Consider the following 24,871-nt stretch of genomic DNA (forward strand, 5'->3'; position numbering starts at 1 on the left):
TATTTCGGAAGTGAATTGCAGCTCATATCAGTTCACCAGAAATTAATTTTTAAGACCAGAAATGTGTTGTTAATTGTTATCCTCTCAGGTGTTTTGTTAGGAAAGAATTTAGTGAAACTGAATAAAAATTAAAGAAACGTGGTGATTACCATTGTATTGTTAATGAATTTGTGTCTATTTAAATAATAAAGGATAAAATGTCACGATTTTATTAGGTTAAACATCTTATTAACGATTTTACTTATGCATTTGATAAATTCAGTGATTTTGTATGATTCTCAATGATTAAATGGATGATAATTAATTTCTTTAACATGTATCTAAATTAAAACCTTTTTAAATAATAATTACTCTGACTGGTCACCAAAATTTAACCTAAACATAACTTTAATGAGGTAAGAAAAAAAAAGTGTAATTAAAATTTTAAGAAAGAGTAATACTGTAAAAATAAATTCTCATATATGCAAAAGAATATTTATTTTATAGAAAGATCAATATAGCCCACACTCGTTAAAAATTTCTTTTGAATCTATGTGAGGCTTGTTTAAATTGATGCTCTTCAACTTCTTTTTAATCGTTTGATGGGATTTTATTATATTTGTTTGCATTTAAGTTATTAATCAGTTGTTTATCTAGCAACTGAATCTAGAATATATCTTGCTTATTTTAAAAGTTTACTTATGGTTAAGTAAGAAAGTCACTTAAAGTTGGGCGTTAAATAAGTGTGAGTTTTCACTGAAAGCACTGAGAATGAATTATCATAGACGGTTAATCAGAATTATAAATCGGATCCCGTAAGCAGATCGGGTGGAGTAGAATTATTTTTTAGTTCACTGTTCTTAGATGGATTGACAGTTCTGAACTGATTTGTTGAGAAAATATTACAGTTAAAGCTGCTAGTGTCTATAATGTTGTTCCAAGTCAGGCTCCTGTCAAAGTTAATACCTAGCAACGGTATCTGTTTAGTTTCCTAAATAGAAGTAAATGTGAACGGGTTTGGTTACGAAAAATAAGAGTAGAAAATAAAATAAAGATATATAATAAAATAAGATATGGTAATACGTGGTTTGGAGAAATTTTATGTGGTTACAAGAGCAGGTACTACGGAAAATCCTTGCGTTGTATAAAATAAGAGAAGCTTCCACGTTGTCCAGACAGTGAGATTGTAGACTCCAGTATAGTAGGGAGAAAATCAGCAGCATGATGAACTTGTATACTAAAGTTCGAAATCAAAACCAGAATCATAATCTGGGGAAATTTGATTCAATATAATTATTAATAGAAGCCATTAAATAATTGCTCGTTTAACAGCAGATGAATCGATCAGCTGTGGGATGTTGAATTTTTGAAAGGTTTTGCTGGTAAAAAATTATACGAAACTTTGACTGGTTGAGAAAGGTTTAGTCCTGAGAAATGAATTAAAAACATAGATCAGGAGAAGGGCACATAATTCCTTGGTAATTTACGAGTTCTAGAGCTAATTTCTAAGTGATAATGTATTTGTCGGGTTATACTGTATTATAAGATTCTTAGAAGGGAAGGACTGATTTTTTGGTTAATTCCATTCCTTCAAGAACCGTCATGTAGACTTAGTTGCCTCAAAATTGTTGCCTACTCTTCTTATAACGGCTAATAGAATTTCGTACTAAATTTTAAAATTAAAAAATAATATTTACGTTTACTTTTTGCTTGTATATACAAAGACTTGGTAAATTATCAAACTTTGTCATTACATAATGACAATGATCCATAATGATCTATGAGTGAGTTTTTTTTTTTAAATTTTACGTGATTTATTTAAGTTGAAGTGATATTTAGATGAGATAAGAATAACAATATGACAAAAATATAAAATTTACACATTGTACATAACGAGTATATGATGGAAAAAAGTCATTATCAATTATTGTCATAATCAACCCCCCCACCAAAAAAAAAAAAAATGAAATTAATAATTTCAGGTAAAAAAAATTAACGTGGGAGAAATTAACGTATCTGAGTTATAATCTAATTTAAAAGTATAATAATTTTTCCATCACATATTAGTTATGTACGGTGGTTATATTTTATATTTTTGTCAAATTATTATTGTTATTATTATCAAAACAGTCACTTCGAGTTTAAATTACATAACATTTAAAAAAATATATAACTTACAGAGTTACGCAATAATAAATTTTGGTAATTGCTATTGTCTATACGAGCCAAAACTAAACTTATATAATATGTGTTTAGTCTGAAAGATTTATAACAGATTCTATTAGCCGTTATAAGAAAAGTAGACAACAATTGTTAGGTCACGAAGCCTACATTTACGGTTCTTAGAGGGATGGGACTGATCAAACAGTCATTTTCTTCTACTAAGAGTCTACTCCTAGGTTATATTTTAGTATAACCCGGCAAGTACATTACCAATTACAAATTACCTAATTAGATTCTAAAAAATTATTAGAAAACATCAAAAATAGTTTTAGTTTTAAGGATTTAGTAAATGTTATAACACGCGCATGTACGGAAACATGCGCGCGGTTATAGATAAATAAAAACTGATTAAAGTAACTGTAATTTTAAAAACCTTTCTGTAATAGTTAGTACTGAAATGTTTGACTACGTGAATAATCATCATTATATAGAACTTTTCATAACCTTTCAAAAAGAAAAATCCTTACTCTAAGAGGGGTCAGTATAGTAATTTTTAATATTCCTGTATGTTTATTTAAGCGATATTGCTTCATTCTGATGTATGTGTAATTTTCCTTTCCCTCATTCATAAATGTTAGTTTTAGATTCTGGTTACTTACCTGAATAAGTCTACTGGAAAAAAAATGGAAAATTAAGTAGTATTCAGGGAGTGCAGTTACCATTCTGCTCTATTTAAAATTTCTGTCAAATTTAAATTTAAAAAAGTAATTATGAAAAATGACTAACTATATTTTTAGTTTATGAGCGATATTAATGTTTATAGATAGAGTGCATTATTAAAAGAGCACTGGAATAAGTATTTTTAGTGACATATTTTGTCAAGGTAAAAAGTGATTTTAAATTGTACCATATACAATGTACTGTACATTGTACATTGTTCTGTTGTACTGAACAGGCAGATTGTAGGCTGTATAGATTTTTTTCAAGAAATACATCGATAAATGGAATAAAAATTTGAGAAGTACGTACTTCATAAGATGATTTTAAAAGTAATCATAAAATTATAAATATCAAACCCTTAATTATTTTTTTTAAATTGTAGAAAAGTTCTCTAATTTTAGATAAGATAAACACAAAGGGCCAGAATTAAACATCAAAATAATTATTATCTAAACATGTATGACAAATATTTAAAAAACGAATTAATTTAATCAAGAAGTTAACCAATTACAAGTAGTAATTGTATTTATTGAGGTTTTATTCAGTTTCAAATTTACATGTGCAAAGGTCTGAATTGACGTTGTCACATTCGTGCCGAAGCCAGAAGATATTGATCAGAATATTATTCACACTTATCTCAATTTATCAGTTTGTGAATCGGATATGACTTTTACTTCTAAGAAATTTTAAAAAATATCCTTTTATATACTCCTTTTATATGCGCCATTGTTCGTCTGGATACTTTTCTAAGGAAAATATCAAATATTTTGTTCGTTTGAGCTATCGGCCATTCCACATAACTCCTCATTTCTGTAGAGTTTGATTGGAATGCGAGTGGTAGTCGTAGAATCCCTTATCTGTAACACCGTAGTAAATTATTGAACATTTAACTGTTTTCTTTTTTACTTTTTCATGCCAGTAATGCCTCAGATTTTGTAATTCCTGAACTACAGTGAATATTGCGTTCTTCTAATGTCTAACATATATTTTAAAGAATTATTCTTGGTAATCGTTTGGGTAAATCGTTAGGAATTACGAAGGATTAATTCTGATTTAGATCGTAAATTTGGGATAAGTTTTTCATTTAACTATTTAATGCAACTCCATGAATTCATTTCACTCTAATTTACATCCGATTTAATTGTGAGAAACGCATTAAATAGTCTCTTTTTCAGGAGACATGAGTAAAATAACTAACCAAAATCTTGGGTTTTTTAATATTTTATTCCTTTTGTCAACTTTGATATTTATCCAGTATTTAAAAATGGATGACTGTTCTAAACATATGATGTTTCATCCATATTGGTCACGGGCAATAATTTTTAATATAGTTTATACTTTGTTTCAGAAATGATTAACACGCTATAGTTTAATTTTGATTCGTTCTACTAATAGTTTCCTTTTACCTTCAGTTTTTTTTTCATTTGAAACTTTGTTTACAAGTATTTTCTTAAGTTAAATTTTACTATTGCTGATATTAATTTCTTTTACTTATGCTTTTTTTATATAATTCCATTAACTGTCAGCGTAATTTGACAATTAAGAAAGCGAGTTTGTTAATTTCTTTAGTGCATCCTCATCGAACCCAAATTAGGTTTCATATAGGCACTGAACGTTTAAAATTCTTTTTAGAAATCAAAAAATTAATTAATTTTTTCTTCTTTTATTGTTTCCATCTTTTATAATTTGTTGCTTTGTTTGTTTAGTAATTTTTTTTAGCTTTTTCCATCTTTTCAATTACTTTCTTTCTATGAAGTGACATGATATTTTCACTGTATTCTAGAAAATTAATGTAGACTCTTTTCCTAGTTTGTCTACCAAGTATGGTCCCTTTTTTGCTTTAACTTGAGCATTATTAAAAATTAAAAAAAATTGACAAGAATTTATATATATAACGTAAACAGTTTCTTTTAACTTTACAGAATTACAGAATAATATAAATTGTTATCCTGTTATAAATATTATTACAGATACGAACCGAATACATTAACTATGAAAGGAAAATCTTTAAAAAAGTAAAGGTAAAATAGAAAGTGTAAAATAATAATAATCATTTTAACTAAATTATAAACAGTAATAATAATAAATTTGGAATAATTTTAAAAGTACTGTACAGCAATATAAAAATAAGACTGACTGAAAAAATACAAAGAACGGAAGTTTCCCCGCTAGTACTGTCATTTTGTTTACACTAATTTTTAGAAAAAGGAACAATTGGAATACTGTATTATCATTCATGACGCTAATGCTAATTCTCAAGAAGAAATACATGAAAGTAGAAAAGATTATAACGAACTTCAGAAGTTAATAAGCAGAATTAAGTGAAATTATTTATTTATAAACATAGATTGTTATGTACATGTTCGAAATATTTTAACTATCTGCTGAACGAAGTGAATTATTTAATTAAATTCGGACTCTACATTTAGAATCGCTTCAACTAGTAATGAAAATATACTGATGCACAAGTTCTTAAATATTTTTTATGTCGCATAATCGTGAAAGAAAGTATGCAGAACGGATAATAGTCTGTGTCTCTTTTTTAAAATAAATAGTAGTAATGTTACTTTAGTAATGGACATTTTTAAATATCTCTTTGCAACTGTGTGCATTTAAAAATTAAATTCAGCATAACGATCGATTTTTTTTATTAGTCCGCACTGGGAAGTCCCATTGGGAGCAACTCAAAAATTTTTAATTGTGATCAATTATTTTAGAAGGCATTGAACAATTAATTATGATAACCCTAATCAAAGTAGTGGCCGTTTGATATTTTTCATTGCAAGTTTCAAAAGTGACCTACAATACTCCATAAGTAGTGCTCTCACACCGAAAAGTAAAGTTTTTTGAGGTAGATTAAAATTTACTAATCTTTTTTTTAATCTCACTATTAAGAAGTTGTTTAAGATATACAGTAGACCACTTTCAAACTAGCAGTGAAAAAAAAAAAAAAATGGGTTCCAGTTTGGCTAGATTTATTTTAGTTCGAAGAATTTTACAATGAAATTTTGATTTTCAAGTGCCCTTAAAAATGGTTTATCACAATCTTTCTCAAAATTCTATTCCCTATTGGGACTTCCTGATTGTTCGGGTTATTGAGGTCCAATATATCAATTTATTTTTTCTAAGTTTACCAGTTAAGAAGCTGTTGAGAGTTGCCACAAATTATAAACCGCAGCTTATACATTAGCAAAGCGCAGGTTTTTTACAACTTCTTTTTTATTTTCTTCTTTTTAGAATAGTTATACAATATTATACAAAGCCCATTTAAAATATCTGAATAACCCGCACGTAAGACTGTGTGACATACAGTTACCAAGCGTTTTGAAAACAGGTAATTTGAAAAAGAGGAAAGAATTATTATTATATCAAGTTTTTAATATAATTTGAAGTACATATTCAAATTGAATAGTAGGGTAGTATTACTAGACTGAATAGTAATTTGAAGTGAGATCTTAAGTAATAATCTTAATTGCAATCTCAAATACATTTTAATTTATGAGCTCTATATTTTTACAATTGCTTGTCCAATTTCAAGATATTTTATTGCAGTAAGCTGTCACATTAAAACTGTTATACATCAGTTAATTACTCATTTTTTCAACCCATGCAACACGTCAAATAAACCACCAGAGTAGATTTACCAAAATAAATAAAACTTTTGTCCAACTATCTTACTGATTTCAGGAAGGTCAGAACTAAATCTCCTCATTTACTAAATGTTGGTAAAATAAAATTAAGTAAATTGTTTTATTTATTACGTTTTAATAATGTTTTCCGCTATATTTTTCTTTAAAGAATAAAAATTAACGATAAAAATAGATAAAAAAAAAGATTTATTAACTTAAAAAAAATTTAAACAGGGTTTACTTAAAATTTTATACTTAAAATCAGTAATTGAACTTTTAGTATTATAGTAATTCTAAAAACTCTACTGTAGTAATACATAAATAAATTAGTGCAGAACCAGCCCAAAAATTCATTCTTTTAATGTCAATTTTAAAACGAATGATAGAGAAAAATCATTTGAATATATTAATTTAGGCAATCGATAAAGAATTTTTGCATTCATAAAACTTATGGGAACGCAACCAAAGTTGCAGTACAACATGTGGAATTTGAAATTATTTTTCTTTTAAATTGCCAATAGATTATTAAATAGTCAAATCTATAGATTTCTTGAAGCTTCTAAACAATATTTTTATACAGAAATACAAAACGATACTTTACGGTGGTTATCTTTTTAGAACGTAGTAGAATTGTTTGATTTTATATAAATATTTTTTCTAAAAATGAACTTGATAGAAGAGGAATTGAATTTGAATAGAAAAATGTAAACGGGAAAGTGACGGACAATTTTCCCAAGTTTCAATTGGAGGATCGTATCTAACTTTCAAATGAAATAATTTTAAATGAAGTGCAGCAAAAAAATGTGTATATGTAATTTATCTTTATATGTATATGTAGTGTCCACATCATATATTTTTATTTTGGTAAGGGTTTTGAAGGTATAACTAATAAAATATTTTATGTCACATAGACATAAAATATTTGACAATAGTCTATTAGTTGTATGTGGAGTATATTAAAAGATCTTCTTATTCATTGTATATGAAGTGGCAACAATAGTATGTTTTTTTTGGGTCGACAAGAGTCAAGAGTATTCAAAATATTCTTGTTCTTGCTTCAACAAATTTTTTTTTGTAGTTCAATTTTATTTACCCAATATTAACATATTGGTTGTCTTTCTCATCAACATTAGAAACATTCGTATTTGGAGTATCTATCATTCTGAACTAGAAATATACTCGGTATTTTACACCTCAATGATCTAGTTTTTGTTTATATTTTATTTTAGTAAGTACAAGTTTTACGTAACAGAACTGAGTGAACAACAGGTACAGAGGCTAGTTCAGAGAACTAATACAGAGGTACTAATTCACGTTATGCAGAAGAACAGCTTTTAGAAGAATCGATAAAAAGTCTCAATTTATCTACTTTATACTCGATGCTGATAAACTAAACGTTAAACCAAAAATGTAACTGTACTATAGCAAATCATGCTCTTCCAAAAAGAAGATAATAGATTCTTATTTTCTTTTTCTACACTAATAAATAAATTTTCCTGCAGCCAATAAGTTCTTTTTCTTGTAATCTGGAATCCAATAATTCAATAGAATCCTTTGATAATTCTAAATCGTTTAATAGAGTGTTTTCGGATTGATTGAAAAAGTGAGGAGCTTCATTACCTTTATCTCAATGAGATTTCTGATCATTACCAAATTCAATGGTATTTGAGTCGGAAACATCGGAAAATTCATCTAATATTTGAGAGGAGGAGACACTAGAAATTAAACTGTGTTCAACACAGTTAACATCTTACAGCTGGTGGAAGGTTTGAGTATAAAATAATTTTCTTACTTTTGGAATTTTAGACTTTAACATCATAGGAGAAAAAGTAGCATTCACTGATTTTTTCACTCCTTCAAAATCATTGAACACCATATTTTAAAGATATTTTTTAAACTTTCGACTATTTGTCAGATCCTCTAAGCAGATAAAACAAACTTTGTGGTCAGCCCACGATTTATCTTGATATGCTAGCTGCATTCCGAAATACGGATGAAAAAAAGCTTTCTAATAAAATCTGTACTATTCCTTTAAGGTCTTTAATGAAAACTCAAACAAATATTAACAAAAGTTCTCCAGATGATTAGCACAATCACGGCTACTCTTTTATCGTAGCAAGTACTTGTCACAGTAATAGTAAATTTACTGTTAAAGGTGAGCTTAGAACATGAGAAAAGAAATCGCTATTGACATACACTTTTAAATTTTGTTTCCACTTTCAAAACTATTTAGTATAAAAAACAACCATTGCTACGGCATGCAAATATTGGCACTTTTATCACAATAATTTACTTTAGATATTATAAGATAACCGGTGCATAAAAATAAGGTTTACGATGAATTTAGTGTTAATTTACAATTTCAATTTGCCAATCCTTGGAGTAATTAAAATATTATGGAAATGTACCTATGTACGCAGAAAATAACATTAATACGCACAAGTTTTTTTCATGCATATGTAAAATATCTGAAAATACCTAACTTAATGAAAAAACTGACTTAATTACTCTGTATGATATGAGAGTATTATTTTTAATATTACCACTAAAAAACATAAGAAACAAATAAATCCCAATAAAAGTATTTTTTTTTTAATGCCAACTACAAATAAAAGAATTTACAAATAAAAGAAATTGTCTTTGAGGCATAGCTTTTTATTTCAGAAAATAAAGTAAAAATAATTAGATAGCCTATTATTAGATAGTTTGTAAGAATTTAACACACGTATTTGTTACGACCAGCTTTGCGAATCGTGTCATGAAATTTTTGAAAGAGGGACCTTTTAAAATTAAGCTATTAAAAAATCGATGTCAGAATGTAGTTTTTTATGCTTGATTTGCACGAACTATACGGTTAGTAAAAATTAATGCGCACAATTTCTTCTCGGTTGACTTTATTAATTACTTAATTTTACTGGAATCTGTTTTTAAGTTTTGTGAGTAAAAATTGTTAAATAAAATTAGAGGATGACTATAGGTTAGAAACGAAGTAAGAAAAACGTATGAAAATCAAATATTACACTTGACACTTCTAAGGTGAATCAAATACACCGATTTATTGGAAGTTGACTTTAAGTGGAACTGAAATTACTTTTGCGTATTGTAGAATTGGTTTGTCGGTTACATTTGTGAACGGGCGTTTAAAATAACCAGAAATAAAATACTTTTTCTTAGAAAAACTTAAGTTTTAAGGAACAAATCTGAATGAGAGAGCGATGCAATTTCATTTGCGTCTAATAATCATCTAGGCATTAACGATTATTTCCTTTGTTTATGTGTTGATAAAATTATCATTGTATCAGAATCAGTCAAATTTTTAATAATTCTTCTCAAGAACATAACAAAGTATGCTTGGTAAAAGAAAACATTATTGGTGTACCAACTTTTCACTAATTTCTTCTTTTTTATGGCAATGCCATCTATCAATATTTTAGATACATCTATCTATATTAGTTTAGGTAAAATTGGTTTGTCAGAGAATCAGATATATTAAATGTCTTCTCTCAGATGATAATAACAGTTTTTGACGGATATAAGATGATTTAAAACTTAAAAATTAAATTGTGCTAATTTTATTTTATATAACTACATATGCTACTCCCACCATTTTCAATTAAGTAATATTTGACATTTTAACAACCCTTTCTTGTAATGACAGTTATAAATCAAAAGATAACCGATCTAACTAATTGTGGTAACATTTCATCATCGATTTAAACAAATTTTTCAGTAAGAATGAATCAAAAAGGTAACGTGGTAAATCCAGGTAACATGAATCAGAAATGTTTGTTTCCTATTGACTGTAGACCATTCAGTTTAGTAAAAAACAGAAATATTTTTTCTTTTAACAAAACTGATGGAAGAATCTTAAGGAAGCAGAAATAAATAAGGTTTATACAATGGGATGGAATTAGACTAGATTTATGTTTGAAAATGTGAGCAAATAAAATCGTGGTTTTCATATTTTAAATGTTTATTCATCCAACATGTTTTTTTCATAATGCGTTGGATTTGTTTTATTATAATGTAGAGGAAAAGTAGAAATGTTATATTTATTAATATAAGAAATGTTTTTCATCGTAATAAATTGTAGTGATGAGGCTTGAATACTTATTCTTCTCTTGACCTGACTGAAATTAAAACAATTTCTAAAAAAAGGTCCTTAACGGTATTTCAATTTGTAACGGGATTTATCAAACCATTGTTTGAGTATATATAAGAGTCAATATATTCGATCTTAAAATTTTCCTGTCTGGAAATTTTGCAGAAAGAAATAATTAACTTATTTTTTTTTTACTAACCATATAGACGCAGAGTTCCCTCAGCTTTACCTAAGGAGTTTGTAGCAACACAATTATATGTACCAATATCAGCTTCTTTAAATCCGTGTATAACAAGTTGCATGATGACCTTGTAATGATCTTTCTTCTCTTCCGTCCAGTACTTTCTTCTGAAAAAAAAAACATAATTTCATAATCGGGGTTTCGACATTATTTTAATGAGTAAATATTATAAAATTATTTTATCGTTATATTTCTTTATAATATAATTAAAATTTCAAGTTACGTAAGCCACCAGTTGCAATCAATTAAGAAACATAGACCTTGCCCGAAAAAATTTCATAACGGAACTTTCATCAGTTATTTAAAATGTTTAGTTAGATCAGCTGACTGCGCTTGGTTAATTAATTATTTTTCGATCCTCAGGTGTAGAAGATACGCTGAATTTAAAAACGTCAACTCTAAATAAAGTTTTTTACTGAAGAAAGATTGGTATAATATGTGCCTGAGTAACAGTATTAGTTGATGAGGTGGTTAATAAAAAATGACAGCAGGGAACTCTAATCCCATTGTAATTACAGACTTTAGACTAGAAAGTAAACATTATGTGCAGTTTCTTGTAAATTAGTTATTTACCCAAATATCATTAAAGATATCTTGAAATACGAAACGACATAGAATGAAACAAATAAATCGATAAAAAAAAACTTAAATTAAGATTTTCTATAATAAATCTCGTTGCGTAAAGATAATACTTCCATCTTTAAAAAAAAAAGAAGAGAACATCAATTTCAGCTTTATATTACTTTATTTTACTATTTTTTCTCATTATTTATTATCCCTCAACCACTGGATTCGCAAACATTTTATCATACCATTTTTTAGTATTCTCTAGGCTAGATTCTATTAAGTAAGCTCAGGTTTGGAACTAGTTTTGGTCGCACTTTGAAAATTGAAATGTAAATTTTTTTCTTACCTTAGATTCTTTTGCGCATTGATATTGAAATAAAAAAAGGTTTGTAAAAAATTTCAGGAACAAAAATAATACTTTTGCTAATCGATGATCATGTTATTTCCCATGACGATGAGCGGTAAAATATAACTTTTAATGACAAAAGTATCTAAATTCTATATAACTATGGATTTAACTAATACATGTTGTGCTAAACTGCTTCGAATAAACAAATATTTGTCCCGGGAAAGTAAATTTCTATGTAAACAAAGATATTTCCTGGGAAAGTAAATTTCCATATATGCTATAAAAAAAGGATGATGTCTTAAAAAAAAGATTGAGAGTTACGAATTGCTATTTGCAAAATGGAAAAATAAGTAACCTTACTATATAGTTTTTAATTAACAGCTCTTAATTATTTCAGTCGCACTGAAAACTCAAGTGTCATAACCAGTGACTGACGGTGATGACAAAAGCAGTTGAAAATATTTGCGTATTAAAAAGGTCTGCTGAATTTATTTAATTTTGTTAAATTTCGTTAAGGAAATATTAACGTCCATCACTACTGCGTACTTTAACTAACAACACAGAGTAATAATAATACAAATCTATTGAAACGATACACCCGTACTGTTTTTTAATTGCTTTGTGCAAAATTTTACTTACCGTTTTACGAGTAATGACTTATAAAACTAATATCCTCGGTCGTCACTGACTTAACATAGCTTTAGTAGCAGTAAGTTTCAATATATCGGGAACACTTTCCATTTACTACAGAATTAAACACTACTACGAGGTGTAACTAGAACTTTTTTAAATAGTTAAATGAATTCAGGAATCTCAAACATTACCATAAATGTAAATAACTACAAGCAATCCGTCTAAAAGCATTCACAACATTATAAAAATTTCTTCTTACTCACAACCAAATAGATTATGTTCTCCAATTCAATAGTCAGTACTCATTACGCTTACTAAAGGAATATACCTTTTTATTGGGAATATGCCTCTTTTATTTTATTTTTGCTGTAGTGTTCAACATTCTTTCATTTTATTTTTAATAATGCCTAATAATAACTGAAAATATGAATAGAATATAAGTGAAGAATTCTATTAGCTTTTCGAGTGTCAAAAATTATGAAACAAGATCACCAAATTATGAATCAATCTTTATCTACCTTCCTATCCATCTGTCTACATAATATATATATATATATATATATATATATATATATATATATATATATATATATATTATGCTAGCATATATATATATATATATATATATATACTAGCGGACCCGACAGACGTTGCCCTGACGCGGCATTATTCTGTAATAAATGCACACACATAAATATAAGTAACTTAATTAAGTTAAAATTAACAGGAATGTGTTCTAAATTTCATTAAAATGACTATTAGTATGATATTATCAGTTTGTGATTGTTGCATTATTGTAATGGGTTTATTGATTAATTATGTGTAGTATGGTTAATATTTATTTTCACTAAATATTGAGATGTCCGATGAAAATTGAATTAAAAACTCGAAACGTCGTAAAATTAATAATTTTTGTAATTAGTAAATTTTCATCCACATTACTACTAATTTTCACTTAAAATCATTCTAAAAAAGTACCTCCTACATATTTTTTTATTTATTTAATAATTTTGATGTTTCATAACCATGTAACAGCTTAATTAATCAATTAATAAAAAAATTAAAGCAGTGTAAAAAAGAAACATAGTTATAAATTTTAGTAGACATTTTTATCATTTTTCTCATTCTTTATTTTAACATCTATTATACCAAATTTTTAGATAATTGTAAATTAAAAATAATTTTAGAAAACTTTTTATAAAATTAATCAGCTAAAACATTATAAATTCAATTTTTTAAATATACTTTAAACTACATCATAAGTAACTTATATTTTAATTTTATAAATGTTATAATTTATTTTACAAACTTAAATTTTTATTTTCAAAGAGTCATTCAATACTTCATAAGTTGCATAGAATCAAATGAGAACTGACAATTTAAATTTATAGGTTAAGTTAATTGTTATTGAATACACGTGTATACATCGTTAAAATTCATGAAAAATCATGTAAAATACTCACTTCAATACTGCACCTTACAAATTTGCACAATGTACATTTTTTAATTAAACTTTAAAACGTTATTTCAATAAATAATAATATAATATAATATTCTCAATAAGCGCGCAATTCTAGCAAACTCGGCAGTGCTTCGCTATTGCTGAAAACAGATATTAAGCTACAGATTAAATGACAACAATTGAAAGTTTCATAAAACCTTAAAAAACTGAACATTAGCATTTTAACAAAATTTAACCTTTCACTTTATAAAAGTCAGATGTAAATAAATCCAAATGGCAAAACACCAGCACTAACTATCGGATTTAATTCACACCACTCTCTAATCACAGTATTCGGTGGAAATAATTTTTTAACGAAAAGTGTTGTGGCTGCAAAATCATTACAATTAATACTGAACATTAAGATACTTACAAAACATTACGGAACCTTATAAAATTTCACCTTTAACTTTATAAAATTCAGAATGTAAATAAATCCAATTATCAGAAAAGCACTACCTATCGGATTTAATTCCAACTATTCTCTAAACACAGTAGTCCGTTAAAAATACGAACTTTAATGTAAGTACAACACTAAGATATGACGCAAGTAACTGATATGCGAAAAAGCAACAAAATAAAAAAAATTCCTAGAATCCGATCGCAGCACCAACTACCGGGTTTGACCGATACCATAAATTAAAAAAAAAAACTTCTAAAACGCGATCGCAGCTCTGCCTACCGGACCCAATTGTGAACCTTAACCATTCCAAGATCAACAACACATAAATAAATAAAAAAAACATTTTCACTTCAATACTGTACGTTACAAATTTGCACAATGTATATTTTTTAATTACACTTTAAAACGTTATTTCAATAAATAATAATATAATATAATATTTCTCAATACGCGCACAATTCTAAACGCGATCTTAGTGCTGCCTACTTGTTACTTAATCAGTTGTGATTTTGTTTACATTGGCAACGGCCATACGGGCTCTTTGTGATTGGTCATTGTGTTTGACAGCGGCCATCTTGCATTGATCTGATTGGTTTTCCTTTGTTCACATTTCCATCTGATTTATTAGCCTCTTATTTATTAAAAAACTGTTTTCTCGCGATTTTTTAACACAAAATTACGAAATATTTTTCTCAATTTGATTGCAGCACCAACTGTCGGGACAAACTAAAATTAAAATGGAATATTCGATACAGCGATGGTAGCGCAGTCTGCCGGATCCAATGTAAAACATAAATAAAAAATTAATTAAAAAAATATTTTCCAGTGGACCAAATTATGAATCTAAACCATTCTCGAATCTCCTTGAACACACACAAAAATTTCATCAAAATCGGTCCAGCCGTTTAGGAGGCGTTCAGTGACATACATACGCATACAATATATATATATATATAAAGATATATAAAAATAAATATTGAATTAATATAACGAAACATTATAAATTTTGATATGGATGTATTAAATGGTTTTATTACAAGTCACCTAAATTTCGTAGGTTACCAACTAGAATCTGCATGTGTTCCGCTATTTAGTTCTGGTTATCAGCGTTTATTTATTTAATATTTTTTTATTAATGAAATAAAGAAGATTTTGAAAAAAAACAGTTTCACATGGTGGTAGATTCATGTAATTTTTCCTAGTAGAGTTTGGCCTGGAGTTATGCTATATTCAAGTCCTACTTTAGACTAAACATAGTCTACTACATAGATATCTAAAAATCGAGTCTTCAACTGATTATCATATTAAAAATATAATTATGTATCAGATAATTCTTTTCATTGTTTCAATAATCTGAATGAACTTAAAAGTTAGTAAATAATATTACTAATATTTTTTTAAAATATTAGTCAAATTCTCACACTTTCATCTGTGTATTGAAAACTATTTATTAATACGTATGTAAGCGAAGATATTGTTTTACTTTACTGTCAGAAACTACTGATCAGTCTGTTTTGCAAGCGACTTACTTTCCTTGCATTGCAAATATGTGTTTTTATGGATACAATCTTAAAGGTATTCGTAAAACCTTTTTTCGAGAATCAAAAATAAATAATATATTTTTCGTTACCATTTTGTTGTAGTTTCTAATTTTTGTTTGAGTTAAATGTCCGATTTACTGAATTAAATAAATAAAGGAAGGATACCTTCTCATTTAAGGATGCCGTCTGCATTCTCATTTAAATATTATAAAAAGCGCTTTCTGGATGCACAACGTCAGCTGGGTTTCTACAGAGTATTTTCCTTAATTCATTTTACCAGACTATCCTTCTTAAAACATTGTACTGTGGTCCTACTTCATAGTACTATGGACTAAGGATACTTTGTTAAAATTACAGTTTCTTTAATTAAACATATAATTAGTATATTAACTTTTTGTTATGTCAGTTAAAATAAAACACAAAAGTAAATTCGAAATTTCTTTACATTCTCTATGTATACTTGGGTCTCTTGAAATTCAGATTTGTTTTGACTCCGATCAACAAATATCTCAATAATCATATGTCATTAAGGTACCAAACCCAATCAGATACACAAACGCTTGAAAATCGTTCTATTTCATGTTTAAATAAAGATTCATTAGTTCTCATCAAAAAAATTGTTTTCGTTGATGTTCTGAAACGGGCTATATTGGCAGAGGAAGGTTTTATTACCGTGCGAAGGGCTCAACATATAACATCCACCAACAAAGAATATAACTTCCTGAATTACATTAATCTAAAATTTAATTTGTTGCAATATCAGGACGATACTACTGACTATTTATAGTAGTGAAAAACGTACACTAATTTTAGGAAGAAATTAGTTTAAATTGGAAATCAGGGATTTTCCAATTATTTTTATATAAATATAATTCATAAATATAATAAATATAATTCAAAACTATTTCTAAAGAAATAGTTTTGAAAAATCCACTTAATAAAATTCTGTTATAAGGTGGAATAAATGTACAGATTAAAAACTGAATAAAACTAGCTGTAGAGTATTAATATTAGATTATTATTATTATCAAGAAATCTGGAGAAATGCTTTCTCCAGACCTACACATGGAATATAGGTGATAATTCTTTTTAAGCGCGTCTTCAAAAATTGAACTGAGTGATAAAATTTCCTCTTTGGTACTACGATTTTTGTATTTTGTTTCGTATTTCGTATTTTGTTCTATTTCCCAACAAAATTTTCTATTAAGTATTTTCAATATAGACGCATTAAAAATTTGGTGTTAGTTTCTTATTTATCTTTCCAGCTTTCATCGCTATGGTGACAATGTTCCTCCTTTTAAAATCTAAATACATTTTGTTCCATTCTCTTAAATATTTCATACTTATACGATATTTTCTTTCTGCGTTCATTTATCAGTTTCAGTATATTACTTGTTATTCATGGTTTTCTACCTAGTATTACTTCTGACTATTATGCTTATGATTTAATTCTTTTTCTTTTAATATACGTATTTATTTTCAACTGAATCTTCTGTTGTAGTAGCTTTTAGGCCGAAACTTATGGTTTGTTCATTTTTAAATTTTACAATATTCTCTTTTAGCCGGTTGAATGCCATTTTTTATTCTCTTTTTTCATGAACTTATTGAACTTCAGCCTACACTTTATCACTATTAAGTCGTAATTTTTCTGTTTCAAATTGAAGAAAAGGATCAATTTGATACGAAAAAAATTGGGAAATAAGATGTGGTTAATCTTAAAGTTTTGTTGTACTGCCTAATATTCCTGTTATTTTGTGTTGAATAGAAATTCTATTTGTTTTCAAGATAAAACTGGTCTAATGAAAGAATTAATAATAATGGGTACTTAAAAAGAAAAAGTAATTCCTTTTTTCTTTTACTTATTTTTAAAAAATATAATGAATTTATTAGTCTTACCCCTTGGAACTCTTATAAAGAAGTTAATTTAAATTTAGATTTTGTTATAGAACAAAATAAAATGTACATATTTTTAGCGGAATAAAATTTATGAAACATTTTTAACAAAATTAGATTAATGCCTCAGCAGTTGATTTGATGGAATAAACTGACACGTTACATTCCTTACTCAGAAACTGGAAAAAATTTGAATTTTTTCATCACCCATAATTTATTACGAAAACAGATCGATATCTAGTTGGAAATCATTTGTATATTATGGTGTGATATTAATATTGTGTAAATAAAACTTATTAAAAAAATTACTGGCATGCACGCACCTTACATGAAATAATGGTAGTTTTAAAATTTAAAGAACGTTAATGTTAAAAAAACTAACAAGATCATTCATTAGTATATAGAATGACCTAAATAACACTTGAATTTAAATTAATAAAAAATATAAAAACTATCTTTGTTATATTTATATTTTTCGAACGCAGAATTTTTCACATTTCGATCCTAATGTGAAAAACATCAGAATATAATGCTATCATTTTAAGCATCGTAACAAATAAAATTTTTAATATTGGCAACAATAGTAAACCAGATATAAATATATATTAATTCCGGCTGTATTTTATTCGGTTACATCCACACAAAGCCTTCTTCTCAAGCTTTAATCGGTCAATTCGTTATTTTCTTAATTACCCTAGTGATCTTTCTAGATTTACCTTAATATGATTTACGAGTAATATAGAACATTTCGATAAATTTAATAGTTCTGTATGTTTATCTAAGCTTACTGAGCAATTATTTTGTAATTAAGCATCACTGTACATATGTTTTCATTTATTGTTAACTTTAAAGTATTTATTATATATTTATTGTTTGATTATTCTAATTAAACATTCCATTATTGATGTTATATTTATTTTTAATGACTGCCTTTTGATTTGATACAAAAATATTCTACTCAATTCCTTACAGTGTTGTTTAATCTATAATAGATTATGGATTAAAGACTTTCTTTCTCTGAAACGTGACTTCTGTAGATTAATGATTGCGGCATAAGTAACTCAAAAGCATTCAGTTTGAATTTAATATCACTTTACAAGGCTATGACCAAATAAACAAGATTTGGGGAATTCTAATTGTTGGGCTGTAATTTATTTATTGTATTTTGACTTATTTAATAAATGAAGGATTTTCATTGTTCCATCCTGTTAACAGTTGCAAGATAACATTTATAATGTTTTCACGGATTTTCCGCTAAATTTGGTTTTCTTATTCGCATCCACTTATCAAGCTTAACAGTAATAAAAATATTTTTTTTAATGAATATTTAAAAATATTAATACTTAAATTTTAAATAATAGAACACTGCAAAATACTTTTCATTACGTATACTTAATGCCATGCTTGTCTAAAAAAATTACAAAAAAAATTTAATAAATAAATCTTGTAAAAATTCCAGCTGTTTAAAAAAATGTGTAGTAATAATAATTACAATAGAACAATACACTTAACAACTTTTAAAGAAGAATTACGTGTTAAATTGTAAATGTGAATCTGATCAGTTTCAAAACCTGAGATATTAACTGAGAATGAAATACATAGCAAAGTAAATGCATTATTTTATAATGATTAAGTAATTAGATTATATTTTAGTTTATTTTAAATATTACATGCTTTAAAATATTGTAAATTCATGCAGGAAGTCGCCACAAACAAAAGATTACACAAATGAAAATTATGAAGCAGTATTTTACACCCATTTGGAAAGTTACGTAATGATCTCCAAAATTGTCTACAAAAAACTGAAAAGCAAGCGAAATTAATCTTAATAAATTAAAAATAATAAGTTGTAACTTTTGTACCTGGTCATGGAGTTAATATGATGCAGATGCATAAATTTTGAATAAAATAATTAATCCGTATTTCCAAAAGTTTTTAACAGCTTAATTATAATTTATAATTAAACTGTTTATTTATCACTGTTATTATACCCTGAAGATATAAATAATTTTACTGGATTTCTTTTTTTAATAATTTGAACTAAGAAGAATCTAGAATATAATGCTTTCATTTTGCCATCAGACCGCGAAGTGAAGAAAATTAAGTTACTAATAATGAAATGCGATGGTAAGGAAACGAGGGAGTGGATTATTTCAAAATAAGAGAGGAGACGGTGCGATAGGGGAAGGTAGGAAGGCACTAATACTTCACTACAAGCACGGTAGCCGACCGCGTGTCTATACTGAAAAACCGCTACATTTTGTTGCATTTTATTTTGTCGTATATCTCCGGTCTCAGTGTAGACGTAAGTAATAATTCTGTTTTGTTAACAGAAATACTACTTCTGTATTTTCATTTTCTTGATTTGAAATTTGGAACCGAGATGTGAAGTGGATTATGATAACGAAGCTTTTTACACCACAACCGTAGAATTAGGTGTTATTAATAACGAAAGAACAAAGAAAATATTGCTTAAAATTAATTAAGAAACGAATGTAAAGATATCTATTTATGATGACACGCACGAAATAAAATCTATAACTATTGTAAATAATAAAAGTTATTATATCTGTGATTAATATTATTACAATAGCTGTATTATAACATCTCTTGTAGATTATTATAATAAAATCATAAATTAATTATATTTACGTAATGTTTACTATCCCAGGTTTATAATATAGATTTTCTGAAGTGCATTAAAAAAATAAAAATAAATTAAATACATTTCGATTACTTTTACACAAATTCGTCTTTTTTATACAATTTCATTACATTTTTCCAAAAACAACCATTTTAAATTTGAGTTCACCCTTGTCAAGTTAATTCTCCAAAAGTTCGTTTTTCCATAATCTTTGCGGTTTTTTGCTTGTTTATCTCAAATTTCCTTAGTTTTATTATATTTTTAACGGCAATAATGTTTTGAATATTATTCCTCTCTATAATATATATTTATCGGTTTTTTTTTTTACTATTGTTTAAAAATAAACTAATCAGGCGCCTTTTAAATATAATAAATTTCGAATTAGTCAAGTCCTTTGTACGTACAGAGTGATTACCTATGAACAGAGTGATTAACCATGAAAGAAAAGGACCTTGTTAATTAAATTAAAAATTATGACGATTTCTTAAAGCAGTTTTACTTTCCTGGAAAACAGTTAGCATTTTTTTTTAAAGAAATTAACGTAAATTAATCAATCAGTTGATTTAATTAATGTTTTCATGTCAACTTAATGAATTTCATGAAATCAATTTTTCATCCACTATTCGGATTTCTAAGGGGCTACATGAATGTCGGGTTGGGTAAGGAGCTTTTAGCACTTAGGAGATGGTACAACTGATAGAACCTCACTTAACGCTTGTGAAAGACACCTACCCATCTTTTACCTTAAGTAGAAACTGTATATCGTAGTAGCCGGCTAACAATCAACTATCCAATTTTTATTGATTTATTTTATGTAGACGAATATTTTATGGTATATTTTTTATAAAAGGAACACATTAACGAATTCAGTTAAGTCTGGATTCACTATAAATCTTTCCAACAGTTTTTGGAATACTTAATTAGATAAAAGTAGTCAATTTATTTTTCGAATCTAATGATACACCAAGATTTACCGATTAACCTATCTAAAAGTGATTGAAAATAATTGTCTGTTTCAGAGTTAACATTCGAAATCTTACTAATAAACCCTAAACGATAATCGAATTATAAGTAAATTTTTAAAGTACATTGCTGAGAGCTGTTTAGGGATTTATAAAAGGTAGTAAACAAAAAAAAAAACAACTAGGCCTTATTTTGTATTATCTAACAGACAAATACCAGATAAAATTTAATAGTACTATAATTAATATTAAACTAAATTTTACGTGTTTTCAGATGTAGGATTGTTTAAAAATTAAGTTTAACAAAAAATTAGATTTTCTTCCCGATAAAAACAAGTTAGTTATCATTATCATTATCAAGATATGCAAATAATACTCCATAATTTTGGATGGCTAATGAAAACATGCGACATTAGAGCTAATTGCGGGAGAATATTACCGAAAGTGCTTACCCCGTAATAAGATAACTAACTAGTTCTTAGCACTATAATGGCTCTAGTTTCCGATGTGTGATTTTTAATCTGTTACGCGAGGGTATAGAATTGAGTACATTAATGTAAGTTACTTGTTCGCTTATTAATATGAATAGTCATTCAAATTTTCATACATGTAGTTTTGTTAAGAATGGAATTATCGTATACTTAAGCTAGAAGAAATTTAATGAAATATTGCTTTTATCGAGTGTAATATTTTAATTCTAATAAATTACATACTTTGGAGAAGTGATAGAGTTTTAGGCTTACATTTGGTAAGTTTTTCGATTAAATCAAAATGAGGCTATCCATTTTGCATAGGTAACGAGATCTATTTCATAATGATTATGAAATAAAAGGGCTGTAACAGCCTAAAAATGTAATTCCGGGGTAAAATAGATAAGTCATTTTTTCTTATTATGATACAAAATAAAATTATATTTTCATTTAAATTGAAGAAAAAATAAACAATTGTATTAGAATTATTAATACTAATTACAGTAATAATAATAATTTTTTTAAATTTATTTATTTATTTTATTTTTTTTTATTTGCCTTGTTTGTGCAACAGAACAGTTACAAAACCTTTGTATGCCGCACAATATCACATAAAGTCACAAAAGAACAGCCACAAGTCAACAACCTACATATAAATTAAAAACACAATATTCAAAACACAATAATAATAATATTAACAATTATGCAGTCAAATACAAAAAAATAATTAGAACTTTAAAAACGGTAGCTACGGAGTGATAATAAAAAACACATAAGATGAAAACATACAAAAACAAAAAGACAACATTACTAATACATTCCAAATAAAACAAGTTATAAGCAATAATCCTTAAAAAAACAACAATAATTTTAAAATCATGAAAGTGAGCATCACACCAAGGACAATGATCCATCGCCACGTAACCCTCTCAAATTTTTAACGAAGGTTGCCTCATCTTCCCAAAAGCTTAGCTTATCCTGGAACTCCACTGCAACACTGGTACACCGCTCAATCGGAGACACGGTGGAACCAACCGTCGTTACAAATTGCCTAAAAGACCTCACTGACCTGACCTGGTTCCGCAAGACAACATGATAACGCGTCGGAAGTCTGTTGTGCAGAGCTTTATAAAAGAAAACCAAGTCAAAGTACGTTCTTCTATCAGATAACCTGGAAAGGCCTAATTGCCTCAACATATCCTCTCTACTAGGACCTACAAAACTATCTCCAAACTAAAAACGCATCCAGTTCAAGAACCTATCCTGAACACCCTCAACCAGATCAGAGGCAAAACGTCGTGTACTATAATAATAATAATAATAATAGTAATCTTTTTTTTTTTTTTTTTTTTTTTTAAAGATGGTTATTTGATAAGGCAGACTGGACGAGCTTCACAGCTAGAACGATACTCCCAGAAACAACTGGAGTTATCGGAGACGATGTCGACGCCATAAAAAATGCAATAATTCAGTCGGCATCGAGATATATTCCCAAAACATCTGGGAAACTTACAAAGAAACCCGTACCATGGTGGAACGATGAAATAAGTGAAATAAGAAATACAGGGCGTATGCAAAACGTCTTATGATAGATTCGAAAAAACGATCCTGGCAGCAATACGTGTCATCCATCGACAAAACTACTACTGCATCAGATGTTTGAAGGAAAGTGAAGGCGATTTGTGGGCGTAATGATTTTGCTCCCATAACTAGCCTTCAAGATGAAGATGAAATAAAAGATACTCCATATGAAATTGCAGAGCTGTTATCCAATCACTTCAAAAAGGCCAGCAAAACGGCCAACTACGAGGAAGGTTTTCGAACCAAAAAAGAAGAACTCGAAGGTCTACTAAATTTTAGAACTGAGTATAATTACTCATATAATGTACCATTTAAAATGGAAGAATTCGCGAAAGCGTTGGAAAAAGCAGGTAACACAGCTGCTGGTCCGGATGAAATCCACTATAATATGATCAGGCAGCTGAATACCACTGCAAAGTGTAGATTATTAGAACTCTATAATAAAATATGGCGAGATGGAACGTACCCGCAGCAGTGGAAAAAAGCTCATGTTGTTCCAGTACCAAATAAAAATAAAAATTTAACGGACCCCAATAGCTACCGTCCTATTTCTTTGACGTGTGCTATGGGGAAAATATTAGAAAAAATGATTAATAATCGACTCGTCTGGGTTTTGAAAAAAGAAAACCTGATATCACCTTATCAAGCAGGGTTTCGGCAATACCATTCTACCACTGATCAAATGATCAGCTTAGAGGACATTATATATAACAGCTTTATTACAAGGAAACATTGTGTCGGAGTCTTCTTTGATCTTCAGAAGGCTTTTGATATGACCTGGCGTCATGGTATAATGCTCCAGATACATGAATGGGGCATTCGTGGCAATCTGCCTATACTGCTCAGCAACTACATGAATGACCGTACCTTCCATGTACGCGTCAACAATGAATATTCATGTGAAAGAATCTTGGAAAATGGCATACCGCAAGGTTCGCGGTTGAGCGGTACCTTGTTTACCATTGCCATTAATAAATTGATATTAGCCATTCCAGCAGAAATCAGCAAAAGCGTCTATGTTGATGATCTGGCAATTGTGTATGCCAGCAACAAGACTGCTATGGTGAGGTACAAATTGCAACGAGCGATCAATGCCCTAAATGAATTTGCAAGGAATAACGGGTTCCAATTCTCACCAGAAAAAAACGTGCTGTGTACACTTTTGTAGGAAGAGAATTCCTCATCAAAGTCCTGCGTTGAAAATTGATGATAATCCAATACAATATAAAGATAACGTAAGATATTTAGGATTAATATTGGATAAATCCCTTACATGGGGATTAGATATACAGGACTTGAGTGATAGATGCAAAAGAGCCCTAAACATTATAAAATGTTTATCGAACTTAAATTGGGGCTCAGACAAAGAGACATTATTGAGATTGTATAAAGCATTGGTTCAATCTAAACTAGACTACGGATGTATCGTATATTCATCCGCTTGAAAGTCGCATTTAAAAAAGTTAGACGTAGTTCATAATAGCGGAATAAGA

General features: G+C 28.0%; 1 protein-coding gene across 1 annotated transcript in view; it reads right to left on the reverse strand.

Annotated features, from left to right (window-relative positions):
* Positions 1–24,871, reverse strand: part of LOC142329654 (lachesin-like) — a 415,510-nt gene that overhangs the window by 21,832 nt on the left and 368,807 nt on the right. Inside the window, exon 8 of the mRNA XM_075374331.1 lies at positions 10,793–10,941. Within this exon, the coding sequence (XP_075230446.1) occupies positions 10,793–10,941 (149 nt within the window). The remainder of the gene's footprint in view (positions 1–10,792; positions 10,942–24,871) is intronic.

The sequence above is a fragment of the Lycorma delicatula genome, chromosome 1, assembly GCF_047948215.1.
Source record: "Lycorma delicatula isolate Av1 chromosome 1, ASM4794821v1, whole genome shotgun sequence".
NCBI classification, from domain to species: Eukaryota; Metazoa; Arthropoda; class Insecta; order Hemiptera; family Fulgoridae; genus Lycorma; species Lycorma delicatula.